This window comes from Lithobates pipiens, unplaced genomic scaffold (genome assembly GCF_037356315.1).
Source record: "Lithobates pipiens isolate NorthernLeopardFrog02 unplaced genomic scaffold, aLitPip1_a1.2 Scaffold_28, whole genome shotgun sequence".
NCBI lineage: Eukaryota > Metazoa > Chordata > Amphibia > Anura > Ranidae > Lithobates > Lithobates pipiens.
In genome coordinates this window covers 4,266,375-4,284,274 of record NW_027507789.1, presented here as the reverse complement: position 1 = coordinate 4,284,274, position 17,900 = coordinate 4,266,375, and the positions used below count along the sequence as shown (strand labels likewise).

Here is a 17,900-nt window from a genome sequence, read left to right as displayed (position 1 = left end):
GATCCCTATCTCAGTAGTAACTCTAAGCTCTGCTCATCCCCGGCCCAATAGTATTTCCAACCTCTGCCGATTCTCATGTTTATTGATCCTCCTCTATCTCCTGTCCCCACTCGCCTCCCACTATATTGCTCCCAATACTGCACATCATGTGTGACATCTCCTAGTTTCTCCTGCTCAGTTCCCCCAGCTCTGCCACATATAATTGGGGATTTGATCGAGGCCTCATATTGTCCATCTGGCTGTTCCCCAATGATATGTGGCAGGATGGAGAAACAGCCACGGAACAAAGAAGGGACCGAGAGGCCATCAGAACAACCACCGACCGGAGCTGGTGGATGGAAACACCCGAGCTTGACGTCTTACGATCGGGGAACACAAGTCCAAAACAAGGCTTGAAGCACAAAAGGGGGGTGGAGAGCAAGCTGAGGAGAATGGAGAGAGAGAGGATAGCTGTTGTCTTGACAACGCATATCGGGAGTGGCCCTTCTTCAGGTCATGACCTGAAGACGCCGCGCTTGGGTGTTTCCATCCACCAGCTCCGGTTGGTGGTTGTTCCGCCAGCCTCTCAGTCCGTTCCTTGTTCCGTGGCTGTACCACCATCCTGCCACGTGTTATTGGGGATTCGATCGGGGCCTCATATTGTCCATCTGGTTCTGCACACGCTGGCTTCCCACCTTCTAGTGACATCCAGGAATACATGAAGGTTTTGCCATCGCAGCATTGCTTCACCAAGCCAGTCCACCACCGACTGTCGCTCATGGAACTGTCTCAGTGAGGAGCATGCTTTGCAGTCGCTCCATCTATGCAAAAAGATTTTTATATAATTTTTCATCTAAGTATATGTTATTATTAAATCGGCTTATGAGTTTATCTCATTGAGCTTTTTGGTTGGTTGTTCATTCAAGACTGTCCCAATCAGTGCTCCCAACTGTGGTTGCCCCTGAATTTTTACTTCACACCCCTCCTGGTGTTCTCACCCACACAGCTGCTTTTTGGGCTTTTGCTGGACATTCACAAGGTTGCCAGTGCAACATATGCCCCCTCTAGGCTGGCAGTGATCTTTCTAGAGCCCTCTCCTTTATGCTTTAGGGGTTGTGAGTTAGAGGGCATGATGCTCCACATATGGTGGACTTGTCCCCGTATTAGATCTTTCTGGCAGAAGGTTTTCCGTACCATCAGCTCCATAACAAATGTTACGGCAACCCCTGACCCCAATATAGCACTACTAAATCACAACATTCCGGACTTACCCAAGTATTCACAAGCACTATCGTATTTCATTTTTTTTTAGGAGCCAAAGTAACTCTCGCCAAGGCCTAGTTGAAGAAAGTAAAAACATGTTCGGTAGAGGCCCAGATAGACTTCCCCATAGAGATGAGTTTGATGGGAGTAGGAAATGGACTGGGGTATGGAGTTGAAAAAGGGTGGGAGAGGTTCTGGAGGCGAGCCTGGAAGGAGGTGATGGGGATCTAGAATGCAGGAAGTTTTCAGGGGACAGTTTTTGGGTTAAATTTTAAGAGGAGGTTGGTGATGTAACTCAGGCCAGAGTTGTAGATGACTTTGCGGGTTTGATTTAGGCCCCTTTCACACTGGGGCGTTTTTCAAAAATAGCGCCTGTGTAGGGCCTGAAAAAATGGGCCCCTTTCACTCTGGGGCTCGGGCTTTCACACTGGAGCAGTGCGCGGGCTGGACGGTGAAAAAAGTCCTGCTATCCGCATCTTTGGAGCAGTAAATACACCGCTCCTACCCATTGAAATTAATGGGACAGCGTGGCTATACCGCCGGCAAATCGCTGCTGCAGCGCTGCAGGTTTTAACCCTTTTACGGCCATTAGCGGGGATTAAAACCACCCCGCTAGCGGCCGCAGACCGCCGCTAAAAATAGCAGCGGCTTACCACCCACGGCTGCACTGCCCCAGTGTTGGGGGCCTTACTAAAACTTTAGAGTGCAAAATCTGGTGCAGCTCTTCATTAAAACCAATGAGTTTCCATTTTTTATTTTTTTTGTCAAAGCTTAATTGAACAAGCTGAACCTAGAAGCTGATTGGCTACCATGCACAGCTGCACCTGATTTTGCACTCTAGGTTTAGTAAATCAACCCCAATATGTTGGGTTTCATAAATGGTCGCTTTGAGGCACATTCCTCAGAAACAGATATCCAAAATTGCTAATGGCTGTGTTTGAGGGCCAATAAATAGTGGATATGTATAGATTATTCTTGGAGAATAAGGATACTGTTTAGTATCAAAGGTAACACCTGGATTGTTATTAACAAAATAACAGCACTAAAGACCAAAAATAAAATAAAAATGAATATTGCTGTCACGGTACGGGATTCCGCACAGCATGCGGCCATCCAAAAACCAAAACTTTTTTGCTTTTTTTTTTTTTTTTTTTTTTTTACCTGCGCTCACTGGAGTTCCAGCATTACGAAGCGATAGTTTCCCAGAGGCCGCGGTATATTGGCCGTGGAATTGTGGTAACAGAGCGCGTAATTACAGCAGGACAAAGGGAGCGCGGCCGGGGGCCAGGGAATGCCGCTGTGTCATAGAGAGGAGTTATGGCTCATCACAAATATCTCAATTAATTACGTAGAAACTTGCCGTTCCCGCCACCTGCCTGGCCCCCGGACTGGATCCACTTTTTGGCCCTTTGCCCTCTGCAATAGTTACAGTTAACACGGCGAGAAATAAAATTCTTCTGTGCTTCGAAAAAAAAATAGATATATAAAGAATCACAAATGAATTCTATATTTTTTCTTTGGCTGACTCGAGTGAGGCTTATAGACTTATAACTCTTGGTGTGCACACCCAAAATCTATTTCTCGGTATGTTTGGCCTTACTGTATGTCTTGCTGTATACAGTTTTCTAAATCAAGTAATTTTTGGGTGAATCTCTTTCTTTTACCTGAAGATCCTTCTGGCAACGGCCATTTCTTTTGCAGGGTGACAACCCTCTGCCGGGTTGGCAGAGGAAAGGCCAGCTGAAGGAATAGGCTGGGACGGCTGCTGCTAATTTGCCAGGGAGTGGCTAAATAAAAGTCAACCTTTTGCGCAAAAGAAAAAATATATATATTGCACATATTTCTGCAAAAAGAATTCTTTTTTTTTTCTTTTTTTTTACAAACGAGCCTACAAAACATTCGGTGGATGCCAGGTGCGCAATGCACAGGCTCCTGCAGACTCTTCCTCCAGCTCCCTGTTCATACTGAGGTATGGTAGAGCTGGAGGACGTGCCAATAGACTGTGAGTCCCGGGGATCACAGTACTTTGTATTCTATTGAGAACTACGAGTCCGTCTATCCTGATGGCAGATGGTACTTGTAGTTCATTCATTCACAGATCTCTCTGAATGAAGGATGCAGGTGTGTTGGCGGAGCCCCATTCAGCCACAAGCTTTACAAATCTGGCAACTGCTGCGGGGCAGTAGAACCCCAGAGAGGGCTGTTTTGGGAGTGGGAGGGGGTCCACTTGGCACCATGTTACGCCCTAAATATTGGTGTAGCATTGTCTTAAAGGCAAGCTTAGCCCTTGTACACACGATCGGAGATTCCGACAGCCAAATCTTGTCCGAAACTGTTGCATACACACGGTCGGACAAAATTGTCGGAAAATCCGATCGTTCAGAACGTGGTGATGTAATTTCGTTACGACAGGACTACGTTCAGACTAGTAGCCAATAGCTTTGATGTAGGAATTTGATCTGAGCATGCGTGGCACTTTGTCCGATCGGAATTCTCTACACATGATCCGAGTATGTCCGATCGGAGCATTTTGTCGGAAAATATTTCCGGCAAGTTGGAAAATTTGGTCCGACGGAAATAGTCCGATGCAGACCACACACAGTCGGAATATCCGACAAAACGCTCCGATCGGACACATTCCGTCGGAATCTCCGATTGTGTGTACAAGGGCTAAGTCTTTAACCTAGCCATACACTGAAATTTAGCTGGTCCAGCAACACTTTCGACTTCGAAGGGACATGTTAGAAAAAGTTTCCTTCAATCAGCGACTGCAGCCAATCAGTATTCCTCCATCCACTTTGTGTGGGCGGAGGAATGACTCTTACTGGCAGGATCACCAGATAAGAATCTTTGTACTCCATTTACAAAAAAATGATCATCCCCCTCTAGACATTCTTCGCAACCCCCTCCAAAAAAAACATGCTAAACCTCATTTTCACTTACTTAAACCCATGGTCACATCCAGTGCTGGGTCCCTCTCCTCACTGTTTACTTCCTGGAGGGGTCCTTTTTTTTTTTTTTTTTTTTTTGGGTGTTGACAATTCCCTTTGGCCCGTCAGCGGAGGGGTCCTGTTAAGATCCTGAAAATATCAAACCTATGAGAACAAAGAGGACCAGCGGGCGAGGCTTGCTAGCGGTCCCCACAGGAGGAAACGGCTTCAGTGAAGGACCTGGATGGAGGGGTGTCTCAGATGAGTACAAACTGACTTCACCGGGAAAACTTTGGAAAGGATGGGTTGGGAGGGGATGGGCAAAAAAAATTAAGTTTCGTGTGGAGTTGGGCTTTAGGAAAACTGCATACAGTGCAGCGTGAGATCAAATATAACAAAAATTGATTTAGGGTTTACGTACGGTTTAGAGCAACCAACACCCGCCAAAGCATTTTTCAGCTTCAATACATTTTTATTAGAAGTTTGCAGAAGTTTCGTAGACATTGGGGGCGCTTATAAACGAGTGCGGCCAGGTCTGTGCCTGTACAGGGATCAACCGGTTACTCCAGTGCCAAGAAAATTTAGGTCTGGTAGAAGAAATAAATAGTCCTGTAGAGGGATGCAAGACCACCCTTCTGATCATCTGTGGTCTACCAGATGAGACTATATTACAGGCCACTGGGGTTGAGGCCCATAAGTACGTAAATTGAATATGGTGATGATGGAGAACGAGAGAGTTTTGAAGAAGGAAAAAAAAAAAGGTGGTAGGGACCTGGTAGGAAGGGTTAGAAAAGTCTTTCATATAGTGGAGTAGTAGGATAGGAAGCTGGGAAATGGAACCAGGTCACCTTGTATCTCAATGGAGGATGAAACCTAACACCAGTTAAAGGGGTTAAACAGCTAACAAGGACGGGATTGAAGTCTTCGAGTCATAATATTCAACCCATAGGGCCCATTCTCGAATTTTTTAATTTGGGATTTTTTGTTTTTAATTTAGGAATTTAAATTTTAAGAATAGCATCCATTTTTTTTTTAGTTTAGCAATTTTAATTCTAACAATGGCAGCCATTTTTTTTTTAGTTTAGGATTTTACATTTTAAGAATGGCAGCCTTTATTTTTATTTTTTTTTAACCACTTAAAGTGGAAGTAAACCCATGGATTTAAACAGTTAAAAAAAAAAAAAAAAAAGGCATGCCGGGAATGCTAACTGCACATTGGCTGTGCTCTCAGCCAAACTATCAAACCATCCAATGGCTGGTGTCATAACGAATCACATGTGTGCAGCACCATAGCAGTTGAAGATTAAACAGAGGCAAAGATGGCGGCTTCCTTGGCTGAAAACTATAGGGGAGTTTACTTCCACTTTAAGGACCAGGCCTATTTTTCAAACATGTGTACAAGTTAAAATCAGTTTTTATTTTCTAGAAAATGACTTAGTTTTTTTTTCAGACACTCTAGAGAATAAAAATGGAGATCGTTGCAATACTTTGTCACACCGCATTTGCGCAGCGGTCTTACAACGCAATTTTTTGGGGTAAAAAAAAAATACACTTTTTTGATTTAAAAAATAAGAAAACAGTCAAGTTAGCCCAATTTTTTTTTTTTTTTTTTAGATTGTGAAACATAATGTTACACCGAGTAAATCGATACTCAACATGTCACGCTTCAAAATTGCGCCCGTTCGTGGAATGGCGACAAACTTTTGACACTTAAAAATCTTCATAGGCGATGTTTAATAATTTCTACAGGTTACCAGTTTTGAGTTACAGAGGAGGTCTAGTGCTACAATTATTGCTCTCGCTCCAACGATTTCGGCGATACCTCACCTGTAGTTGGAACACCGTTTACATATGCGGGGCGCGACTTAAGTGTGCGTTCGTTTCTGTATGCGAGCATGGCAGGACGGATGCTTTACATTTATTTTTGTTTTATTTTTATTTATTTTTACACTGTCCCTTTAAAAAAAAAAAAAAAAATGTGGATCACTTTTATTCCTATTACAAGGAATGTAAAAATCCCTTGTAATAGGAAAAAAAGCATAACAGGACCTCTTAAATGTGAGATCTGATTGTCAAAAAGACCTCAAATCTCACATATACACTTAAATGCAATAAAAAAATGTCCTCTTTTATTTATTTATTTATTTTTCAAAAAAAAAAAAAAAAAAAAAGTCCTTTTAAGGCCGTTGGGCAGAAGTGACGTTTGACGTCGCTGCCATCATCCAACGGCATTGAATCGAGTGGGGGGGGGGCCATCATTCCCTCACTTGACTAAGTGCCTCTGAGGGGAAAGGATCGCCACTACTGACGGCCCCGGTAAGCGGCAGGAAGGGGGTGGGGGCACCTCTCCTGCCTCCGATAAAAGTGATCCGCCGGGGAACACCACTTTTATCTTAAAGCGGGACCGTCTGCTGTTTAGAAAAATACCGGGGCTGTGGCAGCTATCTGCTGTCCTTACCCCGGTATTTAATGTCAAAGTACCGAAGTATAACGACGGCGGGGGCGGTCCGGAAGTGGTTAAAGAACGGAAGCCATTTTTTTTAGTTTAGGAATTAAAATTTTAGGAATGGCAGACTTTTTTTTTATTTATTTATTTTTTAGCTTAGGAATTTCAATTTTAAGAATGGCGGCCATTTTTCCATCTATGAAAAACCAGAACATCCTATGTATTAATGGGCAGTTGTGAGATTAGAGTACTACCATGACTTGGCCAATACTCCTTTGTCCGCCGTCAATGGGGAAAGTCAAAAGGTAGAATTGTGAGTTGGTACATTCAGCTCATTTACGGCTCAGGTAACTTCCCTATGCCCTTACCCAAAATAGCGTACACCAGTTGGTACACATTAGCCCAATAACACCAAATTTTGGGGAAAGTCCCACCAAATATGTAGAGGAGTACCCAGAGTTTTGACGTCCCCCTGCATAAGGAGGTAGGTACGAACTTCACTGAACATTCTGGAAGCCGAAACAGTTGGGGAGTTTTCCCGTCACTTGTGTCCCTTCAACACCCATTCTAGAAATGGGAGGAGTGGTCGCCATCTGGAAAGGAATAAGCGTAGATGACAATAAAAACTACTGCCAGAGGTTCTGATCCTTCACCTCTTTACCAGCAAGCAGCACTTCCAGAAGGTCAGTTGTGGTAGCCTCCATATTTTGTTCACGGGAAAATTTCCAATTAAAAAAAATAAAAAAAAAGAACTTTTATCTAAAGACATTGATGGTTGTAAGGCACAACATGGTGGACAGGGAGCGATCGGTGCTTCAAAGCCAGGACATGGCCGCCTTCCCCGAATTGCTGAAGGCATCTAAGCGAGTGAAATCAGAAGGTCAGCTTGACCAAGAAAACATTTTCTCAGCGATTATTGCTGCATCCTCGCGCCTTGCTGATAAATTCTGTGAAAATATGTTGATAATCGCGCAGATGTGTATTGACCGCAACTAAATATCTTTCATGCTAGTTCAACGGCCAACTCAGGCCTCTTCTTTTCTACCCATAGCTTATCACGCACGCAAATATATTATTATGCAAATTACATTAGCAGGCAGAGCTTCCTCGCTTAACCACTTAAGAACCGGAAAGGATTTGCCTCCTTAAAGCGGTTGTATACTCATTTTTTTTACTTTTACCTACAGGAAAGCCTATAGTAAGGCTTACCTGTAGGTAAAAAAAAAATATCTCCTAAACCTGTACGGTTTAGGAGATATTCCCCTCGCAATGCGCCGCTGACTGCAGCGCACAAGGGTATTCTCGGCTGAAAGTCCGGCAGTGGCCGGACCCGGCCGGGATGAAATCTCCCGCGCGCATGCGCGGGAGTGACGATATCGCGGCTCCGGCCACTCACAGCACCGGAGCCGCGATACCCAGAAGAAGCGCCGAGGGAGCATGTCAGCTCCCTCGGCGTGGATCGGGCCAGACGTCGGGGCCTCGTTCTAAGGTAAGTATTTCATAATGAGCTAGTATGCGGTGCATACTAGCTCATTATGCCTTTTTGCTTTGCAGGTGGTAAAAAAAAATTAGCGGGTTTACTACCGCTTTAATGACCAGGCAATTTTTTGGGATACGGCACTGTGTTGCTTTAACTGACAATTGTGCGGTCGTGCAACGCTGCACCCAAAAAAAATTGACGTCTCCCCCCACCCCACAAATAGAGCTTTCATTTTGGCGGTATTTGATCACCTCCTGCTTTTTTTTTTTTTTTTTTTTTTTTTTTTTTTTGTGCTATAAACAAAAATAGAGCAACAATTTTGGAAAAAAAAAACAAAAACTATATTTTTTGTTTTTTGCTATAATAAATATCCTCAAAAATGTTTTTAAAAAACAAGTTTCTTCATCAGTTTAGACCAGTATGATGATATTCTACATATTGTTGGTAAGAAGAAAAAAAAAATCGCAATAAGCGTATATTGATTGGTTTGCGCAAAAGTTATAGCGCCTACAAACTATGGGAAAGATTTATGGCATTTTTATTATTATTTATAATTTAATAATAATTATATTACTGTTAATTCTAATAATTATATTATCATTTTTTTTTCTACTATTGATGGCGACGATCTGTGATTTCTAGTGGGCCTGCGACATTACGGCGGACAAATCTGACACTTTTGACACATTTTTGGGACTAGGGGGCACTCAAGGGGTTGTGTTCCCTCGTGAGTGTTTCTAACTGTGTGGGGGATGGGACTGACTGGAGGAGGAGACCTATCACAGTTCGTAATTACGAACAAAGTGTGACAGCACTGAAAGCTGAAAATTGTCCTGGGCAGGAGAAGGGGGTGAAAAGATTAAAGTGGCAAAGGGCTCATTTTATTGCCGTTATCTTTGACAGGGGTTCTGCTTTAAGAATAAATAATTACACTTGCAATAACTCCAATTTTGTTTTATTCCCTCAGCCATGTGGGTGGTCATCGTCCTCCTCCTCATCGCCATTGTCGTGGTGGCAGCTTGGCCGAAGTGACCAACAAGGCTGGAAACCTACCATCGGAGTGCGGTGAATGGCCACGATTAGCCAATCCCTCATCTTCCACAACTACTAATCTCATACCCAAAGGACCTTCAATATATTCTAATCAACAACACATAACTGATTGGGTGATTTTTTTATTTTCTTTTTTCTTTTTTTTCGATCGAGGTCTTTCGTTTTCCACCACCTCGCCCAACACTTTGCATCCAGTCCTCTTGAGCACGGACGCCATCTTGGAAGAAGCCCGAAGCTGAAAGGGTTATGCCGAGATCCTCCTTTATTTCCCCAGCGGCTGCTCTGGACTTAATGCGTTCCAAAACAATATATATATACGAAGTGTATATAAATATCCGCAGACTCACCCGGGGGCCAACGCCCATCCATTTTCAGACCTGCGTGACATCAAGTTACCTGAAACCAGCTGTTTTTTTTTTTTTTTTTTTACTCGCTAACGTTCAAGTCGATATCTCAGCTCTATATTAAGCTAAAAAAAAAAAAAATTTATAATAAAATTCAGAGAACATAAAAATACTGGAAAACATCTGAGGCCCCCTCCCCGGGCCCTTCATGGGTGTACGGTTCGAAACAAAACTTGCGTTGTTTTTTTTGTTTTCTTTCTCGTGGCCAATTTTTTTGAAAGAAGGACATTTATGTGACCATAGACGTTGGGTCTTTTGAAGGACAGCAAGACACCACCATTGACTTATAAACCGTGAAGCTATGCCGAGGATTCTGGGGGGGGGGGAGGGGAGTTGGTTTTGAAGTCGAGGTTGACACGCTCCTGTCACGGCGCGAACCTCTTCTGAGCCTCGGAGTCTTACGGTGTCACAGAACAGAGTGTTACTCGCCTGTCCAGGATTTCCTTTACTCCGCCGAGCAATTTGTAGGCGAGAGCTTTTCCCAGCCCCGTGTGAGTGGTTCCATATGGGACGTATCGGGCAAATTATAAGCATCCATAGAGGTTTCTCAACAATCTTCAGCTGACACGTCTGACACCGTGAAATGAAAAGCCTGTTGGATTTCTGAAGGCGAAAAAAATTGGTGAAAGAAATGTTATAATAGAAGTGTTTTAAGATGTAGGCAGAGTTATGAGCTGGAGTGCACACCGGATACTTCATACAATAAAAGTAACTCACGCTATGAACCTTGTCGGTATTTTATAATAAGGTTTCTTAGATCGAAATTGTTAACTGTCTCGGTGCCTCTTTTATTTTTTATTTTAGTCCTCTCTCTCATTCTTTATTTTTCTTTGTGTTCAGGATTTACCACAAACTGCCCGTCATTCTTAGCCCCTGTACACACAGTCGGACATTTCGACAACTAAATCCATCGGATTTTGTCCGAAACTGTTGCATACACACGGGTCGGACAAAGTTGTCGAAAAATCCAATCTTTCAGAACGTGATGATGTTATTTCGTTATGATGGGACTACGTTCAGGCTAGTAGCTTTGATGTAGGAATTTGATCTGAGCATGCGTGGCACTTTGTCCGATCGGAATTCTCTACACATGATCGGAGTATGTCCTATCGGACCAGTTTGTCGGAAAATATTTCCAGCAAGTTTGAAAATTTGGTCGGACGGATATTCCGACGGAAACAGTCCGATGCAGACCACACACAGTCGGATTATCCGACAACACGGTCCGAAAGGACACATTCCGACAGATTCTCCAACCGTGTGTACAAGGGCTAACACTACATCCTCCTCTTCCTTCAATCCTTGGATTCTTCTGCCTCTCTCATCTCATAATAGTTGGACTTTTCTGGGATCTTTTCTGGTTGTTCTAAAAAGTACTGCTGCATCCGGGACGCCACTCTCCCAGCCCAACCAAGGTGCAATATTAGGCAATCTCAGCCAGCTCTACTCTGCTAACAGTGTTTTACTGATGCGTTTCGCCCCCACTTACCATGGCTTGGACATAGAGGTTCTAAAAAGTAGGGATGCACCGATTTATCAGCTGGGTTATCGACGTTTTGCCAATAGTAAGAAGAAAAAAAAAAGTGCTGATAATGGTCAAAAAGATTAGCTTAGCTGTCCAGTCATTGTATGACGAGGGGAGGGGCCGTGCTGCAATGTGGCCAATCAGCTGTGCAGAGCAGCGAGGTGTCTGGAGGGTCTTCAACCAGCAGAGAGGTAACCGGAGAAACCACAAGTACTGGTGTGTCCTGGCACTACCACCCTGGGGGCACCATGAGTACAAATACCCAGACATTACCACCCTGGGGGCATCATGAGTACAAATACCCAGATAATACCTTCCTGGGACACCATGAGTACAAATTAACAAATACTACCACCCTGGGGGCACCATGAGTACAAATATCCAGATACTACTACCCTGGAGGCACCATGAGTACAAATATCCAGATACTGCCACCCTGGGGGCACCATGAGTACAAATATGCAGATGCTGCCACCCTGGGGGCACCATGAGTAAAAATATCCAGATACTACCACCCTGGTGGCACCATGAGTACAAATATCCAGATACTACCACCCTGGGAGCACAACAAGCGCAAATATCCATATACTACCTCCCTGGGGGCACCATAAGTACAAATATCCAGATACTACCACCATGGGGGCACTATGAGTACAAATATCCAGATACTACCACCCTGGGAGCACAACAAGCGCAAATATCTATATACTACCTCCCTGGGGGCACCATAAGTACAAATATCCAGATACTACCACCATGGGGGCACTATGAGTAGTATTTAAAAAGTTTAATATAATACAATTATATATATATATATATATATATATATATATATATATATATAAATATAAAAAAACGTTTATTTCGGTTTCAGTTTTCAGCCAAGTGCATCCTGAATTTTTGGTTTCAGACCAGAATTTTCATTTCGATGCACCACTACTAAAAAGTACTGTTTAATAACTAGATGGTTATACCTGTTTTTTTTAGTTTTTCAATCCGGTTCAGCAAATTGTTGAAGGTTGTAAGTTGTGACCTTCCAACAGCTTAGGGGGGGATGATATACTACATGGTCAAATGTTTGCGGACAAATGACCATCTTACCTACAGTATATGCAATATCTAAGAAAGTCTCCCAAGCCTGGTTACCTTAGCTGACTTCATATCAAAGGATTGCCATTAAAATAAAAATTAAAAAAAATTAAAAAATAAACTGACCTTAAAGTGGTTGTATACTAATTTTTTTAAATTTTACTTACAGGAAAGCCTATAATAAGGCCTATAATAAGGCTTACCTGTAGGTAAAAAAAATATCTCCTAAACCTGTACGGTTTAGGAGATATTCCCCTCGGTATGCGCCGCTGACTGCAGCGGCGCATGCGCACAAGGGGATTCTCGGCTGAAAACCCGGCAGTGGCCGGACTCGGACGGGATGAAATCTCCCGCGCGCATGCGCGGGAGTGACGATATCGCGGCTCCGGCCACTCACAGCGCCGGAGCCGCGATACCCGGAAGAAACGCAGAGGAAGCATGTCAGCTCCTTTGGCGTGGATCGGACCAGATGTCGGGGCCTCGTTCTAAGCTAAGTATTTCATAATGAGCTAGTATGCGGTGCATACTAGCTCATTATGCCTTTTCCTTTGCAGGTAGAGAAAAAAAAAAACATCTGCAGGTTTACTCCCGCTTTAAAAGGTTATGTTCCTAGCAAGGGGGTTTGGTCATTTTCCTTAAACACAAGTCCTATTTACCACAGCCAAAACGTGGAAATTCAGTCTCGCCTCAGAGCTGCTATCATGCAAACATCTGATCTGATCATCTGCGCCACACCGCAAAAGCAGGTGGGACTCTGTGGCGATAACAGCATCTATATTTTCCAATATTATTACATTTGATGTCTGTCATTGCTTAATTAAATGTTATACCTCCAAGTATTTGTGTGATCTTTCTTTGAACATCTCGAATACAACCCCAAAGACTTAAACTATCACATAACCATGATAAAACAATGGCCAAACATGGGATTTCTTTCCGAATTGAGTTTCGGGTGTTTCCAGTGAAGGGTACTCTTAATTCTACAGCATGGAAAGGCATTTTAGACAATTGTGTGCTTCCAACCTTGTATTGACCGTTTAGTGAAGACCCATTTTTATTCCAGCATGACTGTGCCCCTGTGAACTAAGCCATAAAGATATGGTTTCACCAGTTTGCTGTGGAGGAACTCGAGTGTCCTTCACAGAGCCCTGACCTCAACCCTACTGAAGAGCTTTGATATGAATTGGAACATCAATTGTGAACTAGATCTGCTCATCCAACATCAGTACCCTCCCTCAACATCTTTGGGAAAAATTGGAACACCAATTGCTAGGCATATCTTCTTGGCCAACATCAATACTGGACCCCTACCCCACTGAAACCCTTTTGGGATGAATTGAGGGGGCTATACCTGTGAGTCAGATCTACTTGTCCAACTTGACCTCACAAATGGGTTCAAAGTCCCACAGACACACTCCAAAGTCGTGAGGAAAGCCTTCCTAGAAGTGGTGGCTGTGGTAGCCACAAAAGGAGGCCCAACTCCCTTGTGCGTGGGTTTGGTATGAGATGTCCAAGAAGCTTACATGATGGTCAGGTGTCCACAAACCTTTAGGCTGTATAGCGTAGCAAACTTGGGTTACATGAACAATTTGGGTTTAAAGCTTAGCTCCAGCCACATCTTGTATTGTTTTTTCATTTGGAGGTAACGTGGAAAAAGTTGAAGACCTCTGTCATGGTTTTTAATGTTGTCTGTGTCCTAGTGGGGAGATTTTACCTGGTTTTCTTTACTATGTAGAAAGTGAAACAATCTTAGCAGATGACACAGGCAGCCATTAAACTTTGTAAACCTTCACAGACATTCCAACCTTACCCCAAATTGAAAAACATGTATTGCAGTCTATGTACTTATAGGAAAGACTGATTTTCTGCCCTCACCCCAATGCAAAAAGTGAGGGAAATATTTCCCAAATGGTCATGGACAGCAGTCACAGCATGCTGAGTTTCTAACCCTTCCCGCTTCTTTCCAAACCAACAACATTTTGGCTAGAGATGGTCTTCAGACTTTGGCATTTGAGATTTTCAAAGTGATAAAAAGAAACAAATCTCATTTTGAAGTCCCTATCTACAGTGGCCACAAACCAGGCATTAAAAAAGGACAATGGACTGTGGAAAATGTGTCCAAAAAAAGTCAAACAGGTCAATTTCTTTTTCTTTTGAGTTGCACTCTACCCAGGGCCAGGACAAGGGTGGGGGCAGGAGGGGGGCAACTGCCCTGGGCGCTGTGGTATCATGTGAGGTGGTTGATGTGGGGAGCACCACATGGAGAGTTCCCGCTGCTACAAGCTGAGAGGACTAGTGACCGTAGCATCACGTCTCCTTTCAGCTTAGCACGGGAAGTGACAAATGGAATCGGAAAAGAGCAGAAGAGAGCCAGGAGGAGGCGTGGGCCATGCTCTCTCTCTGTCAGGGACCATGAAACAGACAGAGACAGAAGTACAATCAAATCACACTTGTTAATAAAAATAAAAAGGTAAATGGAAAAAAGCGTAGACAAGCATAGCCAGAGTCCAGTAGCCAGATCGGGTAGTCAGCCAGTCCAAAGTTCATAAACCAGATTGGGTAATCAGCCAGTCCAGACGTCAGGGATCCAAGGAGAGCAACTGCAAGCAGGACAGAAGCCAGGAGGGATGTCAGCAAGCCAGTCTTGAAACAAACAGCAGGAAATGATTCCTAGTGATGTGACCAAGGCGAAGGCAAAGGAAAGAGTGAGCTGGAAGGCTTTAAATAGGTAGGTCAGACGAGCATCATCGGGAACAGCTGGTAACTGTGGAAAGAGAAGAGAGCTGGCAATTAGCCGACAGCTGAGCGGCCAGTCCAGAGGAGGAAAGGGTAAGCCAGCCCTGACACTCTCCCCTCCAGTTCCTCCTGCCACTGCAGTGCTCCTGCATCAGGACTGTCTTGGACTGTGCAGGGATTCCTTATCTGCCTCCATCTTCTCCCAGTAAAGAGGAGGTGGGGAATATTAAGGACACCCTGGGGGAGGTCAAAGATTTGTGCTGGGAGGGATATTTCAGCAGATGGGAGGGATTTATACTGTGGCGAGGGGAAGGGTTTTGTTTGGGGAGAATTTTGGGGGAATATGCGCCTAGGAGGTTAGCGTGCAGATTGGTGCTTGGGGTTGGCAGTTTGCCGCTAGGTGACCTTGTTCCCGGCACTGACTCTACCTATTGTTTCCTTCACGTAGGTTGTACAATTTTATAACTTATTGTCAGTGGGCAAAAAAAAAATGATCGGTTTCAGTTCCGAAACGTCTATGGATATCGGTCCTGCGTTACGTTTTTTGAAGCTGTAAAATGTTGACCTTTTGAAGGACCTTCTCGTGTTTGAGGGAAAGGATTGAGCCTTCATCTCATTATCAATCCATGGACTGGGGTACCATGGGGCTTTTATAAGAAAACTCAGGGATCCATGTTTAAAAAAAAAAAAGTCTCCACTCTCTGGACTACTTCCCATTGAGGAGCCAAACCACCCAGGAGAAGAGACCTTTAATTCCACCGTAATGTTCCCACACACAAAGGGGCTCAGTATTAAGAGCCCTCAACTGTCATACTTTCTAATTAAAACCGTCACAGATTATAAAAACAAAAAGGGCTTTTTTTTTTTTTAATTGAGTTCTCAGCCTATGTAAATGAGTACAAGGTCTAAATGTACATCTGCGTTTTGAGTTTTTTTTTTTTTTCTACCGCGGTGCTCTTGCAGAACCGGCCTTTGTGCGTTACTAGCGCACTATATATCTCCGCTACGACAAGGAGGGCCAGCAGCCAAAAGATGATTATTTTGGCGCCGTAAAAAGTTAATTAAACTCCAACACTTTTGTCTGCTCTGGAGATGTTTTGTAAAAGATAAGACAGGCTTCTGGCACCGTCTTCAGAGAACGAATAAAAAGTCCATGTTTTCCTGTTCCGTAAACAGATGGGTCTGCTAGAGACAAAAAAAGATATTTTTCCTGGCTAAAGCAAGTGTTGTTTTTTTTTTTTTTTTTTTAAGTACGTTGTATTTTTTAGTAATTAAAGTAAACTGATGGGCCACTTTATTAGGTCCACCTTACTAGAAGCGGGTTGCACCCCCTTTATTAGGTCCACCTTACTAGTAGCGGATGGGACCCCCTTTATTGGGCTCCCCTTGCTAGTAGCGGGTTGGACCCCCTTTATTAGGTCCACCTTGCTAGTAGCGGGTTGCACCCCCTTTATTAGGTCCACCTTGCTAGTAGCGGGTTGAACCGCCTTTATTAGGCCCCCCTTGCTAGTAGCGGGTTGGACCCCCTTTATTAGGCCCCCCTTCCTAGTAGTGGGTTGGACCCCTTTATTAGGTCCACCTTGCTAGTATCGGGTTGGACCCCCTTTATTAGGCCCCCCTTGCTAGTAGCGGGTTGGACCCCCTTTATTAGGCCCACCTTTCTAGTAGTGGGTTGGACCCCCTTTATTAGGTCCACCTTGCTAGTAGCGGGTTGGACCCCCTTTATTAGGTCCACCTTGCTAGTAGTGGGTTGTACCCCCTTTACTAGGACCCCTTTGCTAGCAGCGGGTTGAACCGCCTTTATTAGGTGCACCTTGCTAGTAGCGGGTTGGACCTCCTTCATTAGGCCCCCCTTGCTAGTAGCGGGTTGGACCTCCTTCATTAGGCCCCCCTTGCTAGTAGCGGGTTGGACCCCCTTTATTAGGCCCCCCTTGCTAGTAGCGGGTTGGACCTCCTTTATTAGGTCCCCCTTGCTAGTAGCGGGTTGGACCCCCTTTATTAGGCCCCCCTTGCTAGTAGCGGGTTGGACCCCCTTTATTAGGTCCACCTTACTAGTAGCAGGTTGGACCCCCTTTATTGGGCCCCCCTTGCTAGTAGTGGGTTGCACCCCTTTATTAGGTTCACCTTGCTAGTATCGGGTTGGACCCCCTTTATTAGGTCCACCTTGCTAGTAGCAGGTTGGACCCCCTTTATTGGGCTCCCCTTGCTAGTAGCGGGTTGGACCCCCTTTATTAGGTCCCCCTTGCTAGTAGCAGGTTGGACCCCCTTTATTAGGTCCACCTTGCTAGTAGCGGGTTGTACCCCCTTTATTAGGTCCCCTTTGCTAGTAGCGGGTTGGACCCCCTTTATTAGGCCCCCCTTGCTAGTAGTGGGTTGGACCCCCTTTATTAGGTCCTCCTTGCTAGTATCGGGTTGGACCCCCTTTATTAGGCCCCCCTTGCTAGTAGTGGGTTGGACCCCCTTTATTAGGTCCCCTTTGCTAGTAGCGGGTTGGACCCCCTTTTTTAGGCCCCCTTGCTAGGACCCCCTTTATTAGGCCCCCCTTGCTAGTAGTGGGTTGGACCCCTTTATTAGGTCCACCTTGCTAGTATCGAGTTGGACCCCCTTTATTAGGTCCTCCTTGCTAGTAGTGGGTTGGACCCCCTTTATTAGGTCCTCCTTGCTAGTAGCAGGTTGGACCCCCTTTGGCCTTCATCCTTGGTGGCATAGATACAACAAGGTGTTGGAAACGTTCCTCAGAGATTTTGCTCCATAGTGACCTGATAACATCACACAGTTGCTGCAGATTTGTGGGCTGCACATCCATGATGCCGAAATCTCCCATTCTGCCCCATCCCAGAGATGCTCTATTAGATGAGATGTGGTGAGTGTGGAGGCCATTGGAGGACAGGAACCTCATTGTCCAGTGGTGAGATGATTGGAGCTTTGTGACATGGTGCATTATCCTGCTGGGAGGAGCCATCAGAAGATGGGGGACACTGTAGTCATAAAGGGA

General features: G+C 44.5%; 1 protein-coding gene across 1 annotated transcript in view; it reads left to right on the top strand.

The window, feature by feature from the left end:
* The window catches only part of STX8 (syntaxin 8), a 258,492-nt gene extending 248,216 nt beyond the window's left edge, over positions 1-10,276 (top strand). The window contains exon 8 of the mRNA XM_077458610.1: positions 9,066-10,276. Within this exon, the coding sequence (XP_077314736.1) occupies positions 9,066-9,130 (65 nt within the window). The 3' untranslated portion in view covers positions 9,131-10,276. The remainder of the gene's footprint in view (positions 1-9,065) is intronic.
* Positions 10,277-17,900: the final 7,624 nt, after the last annotated feature.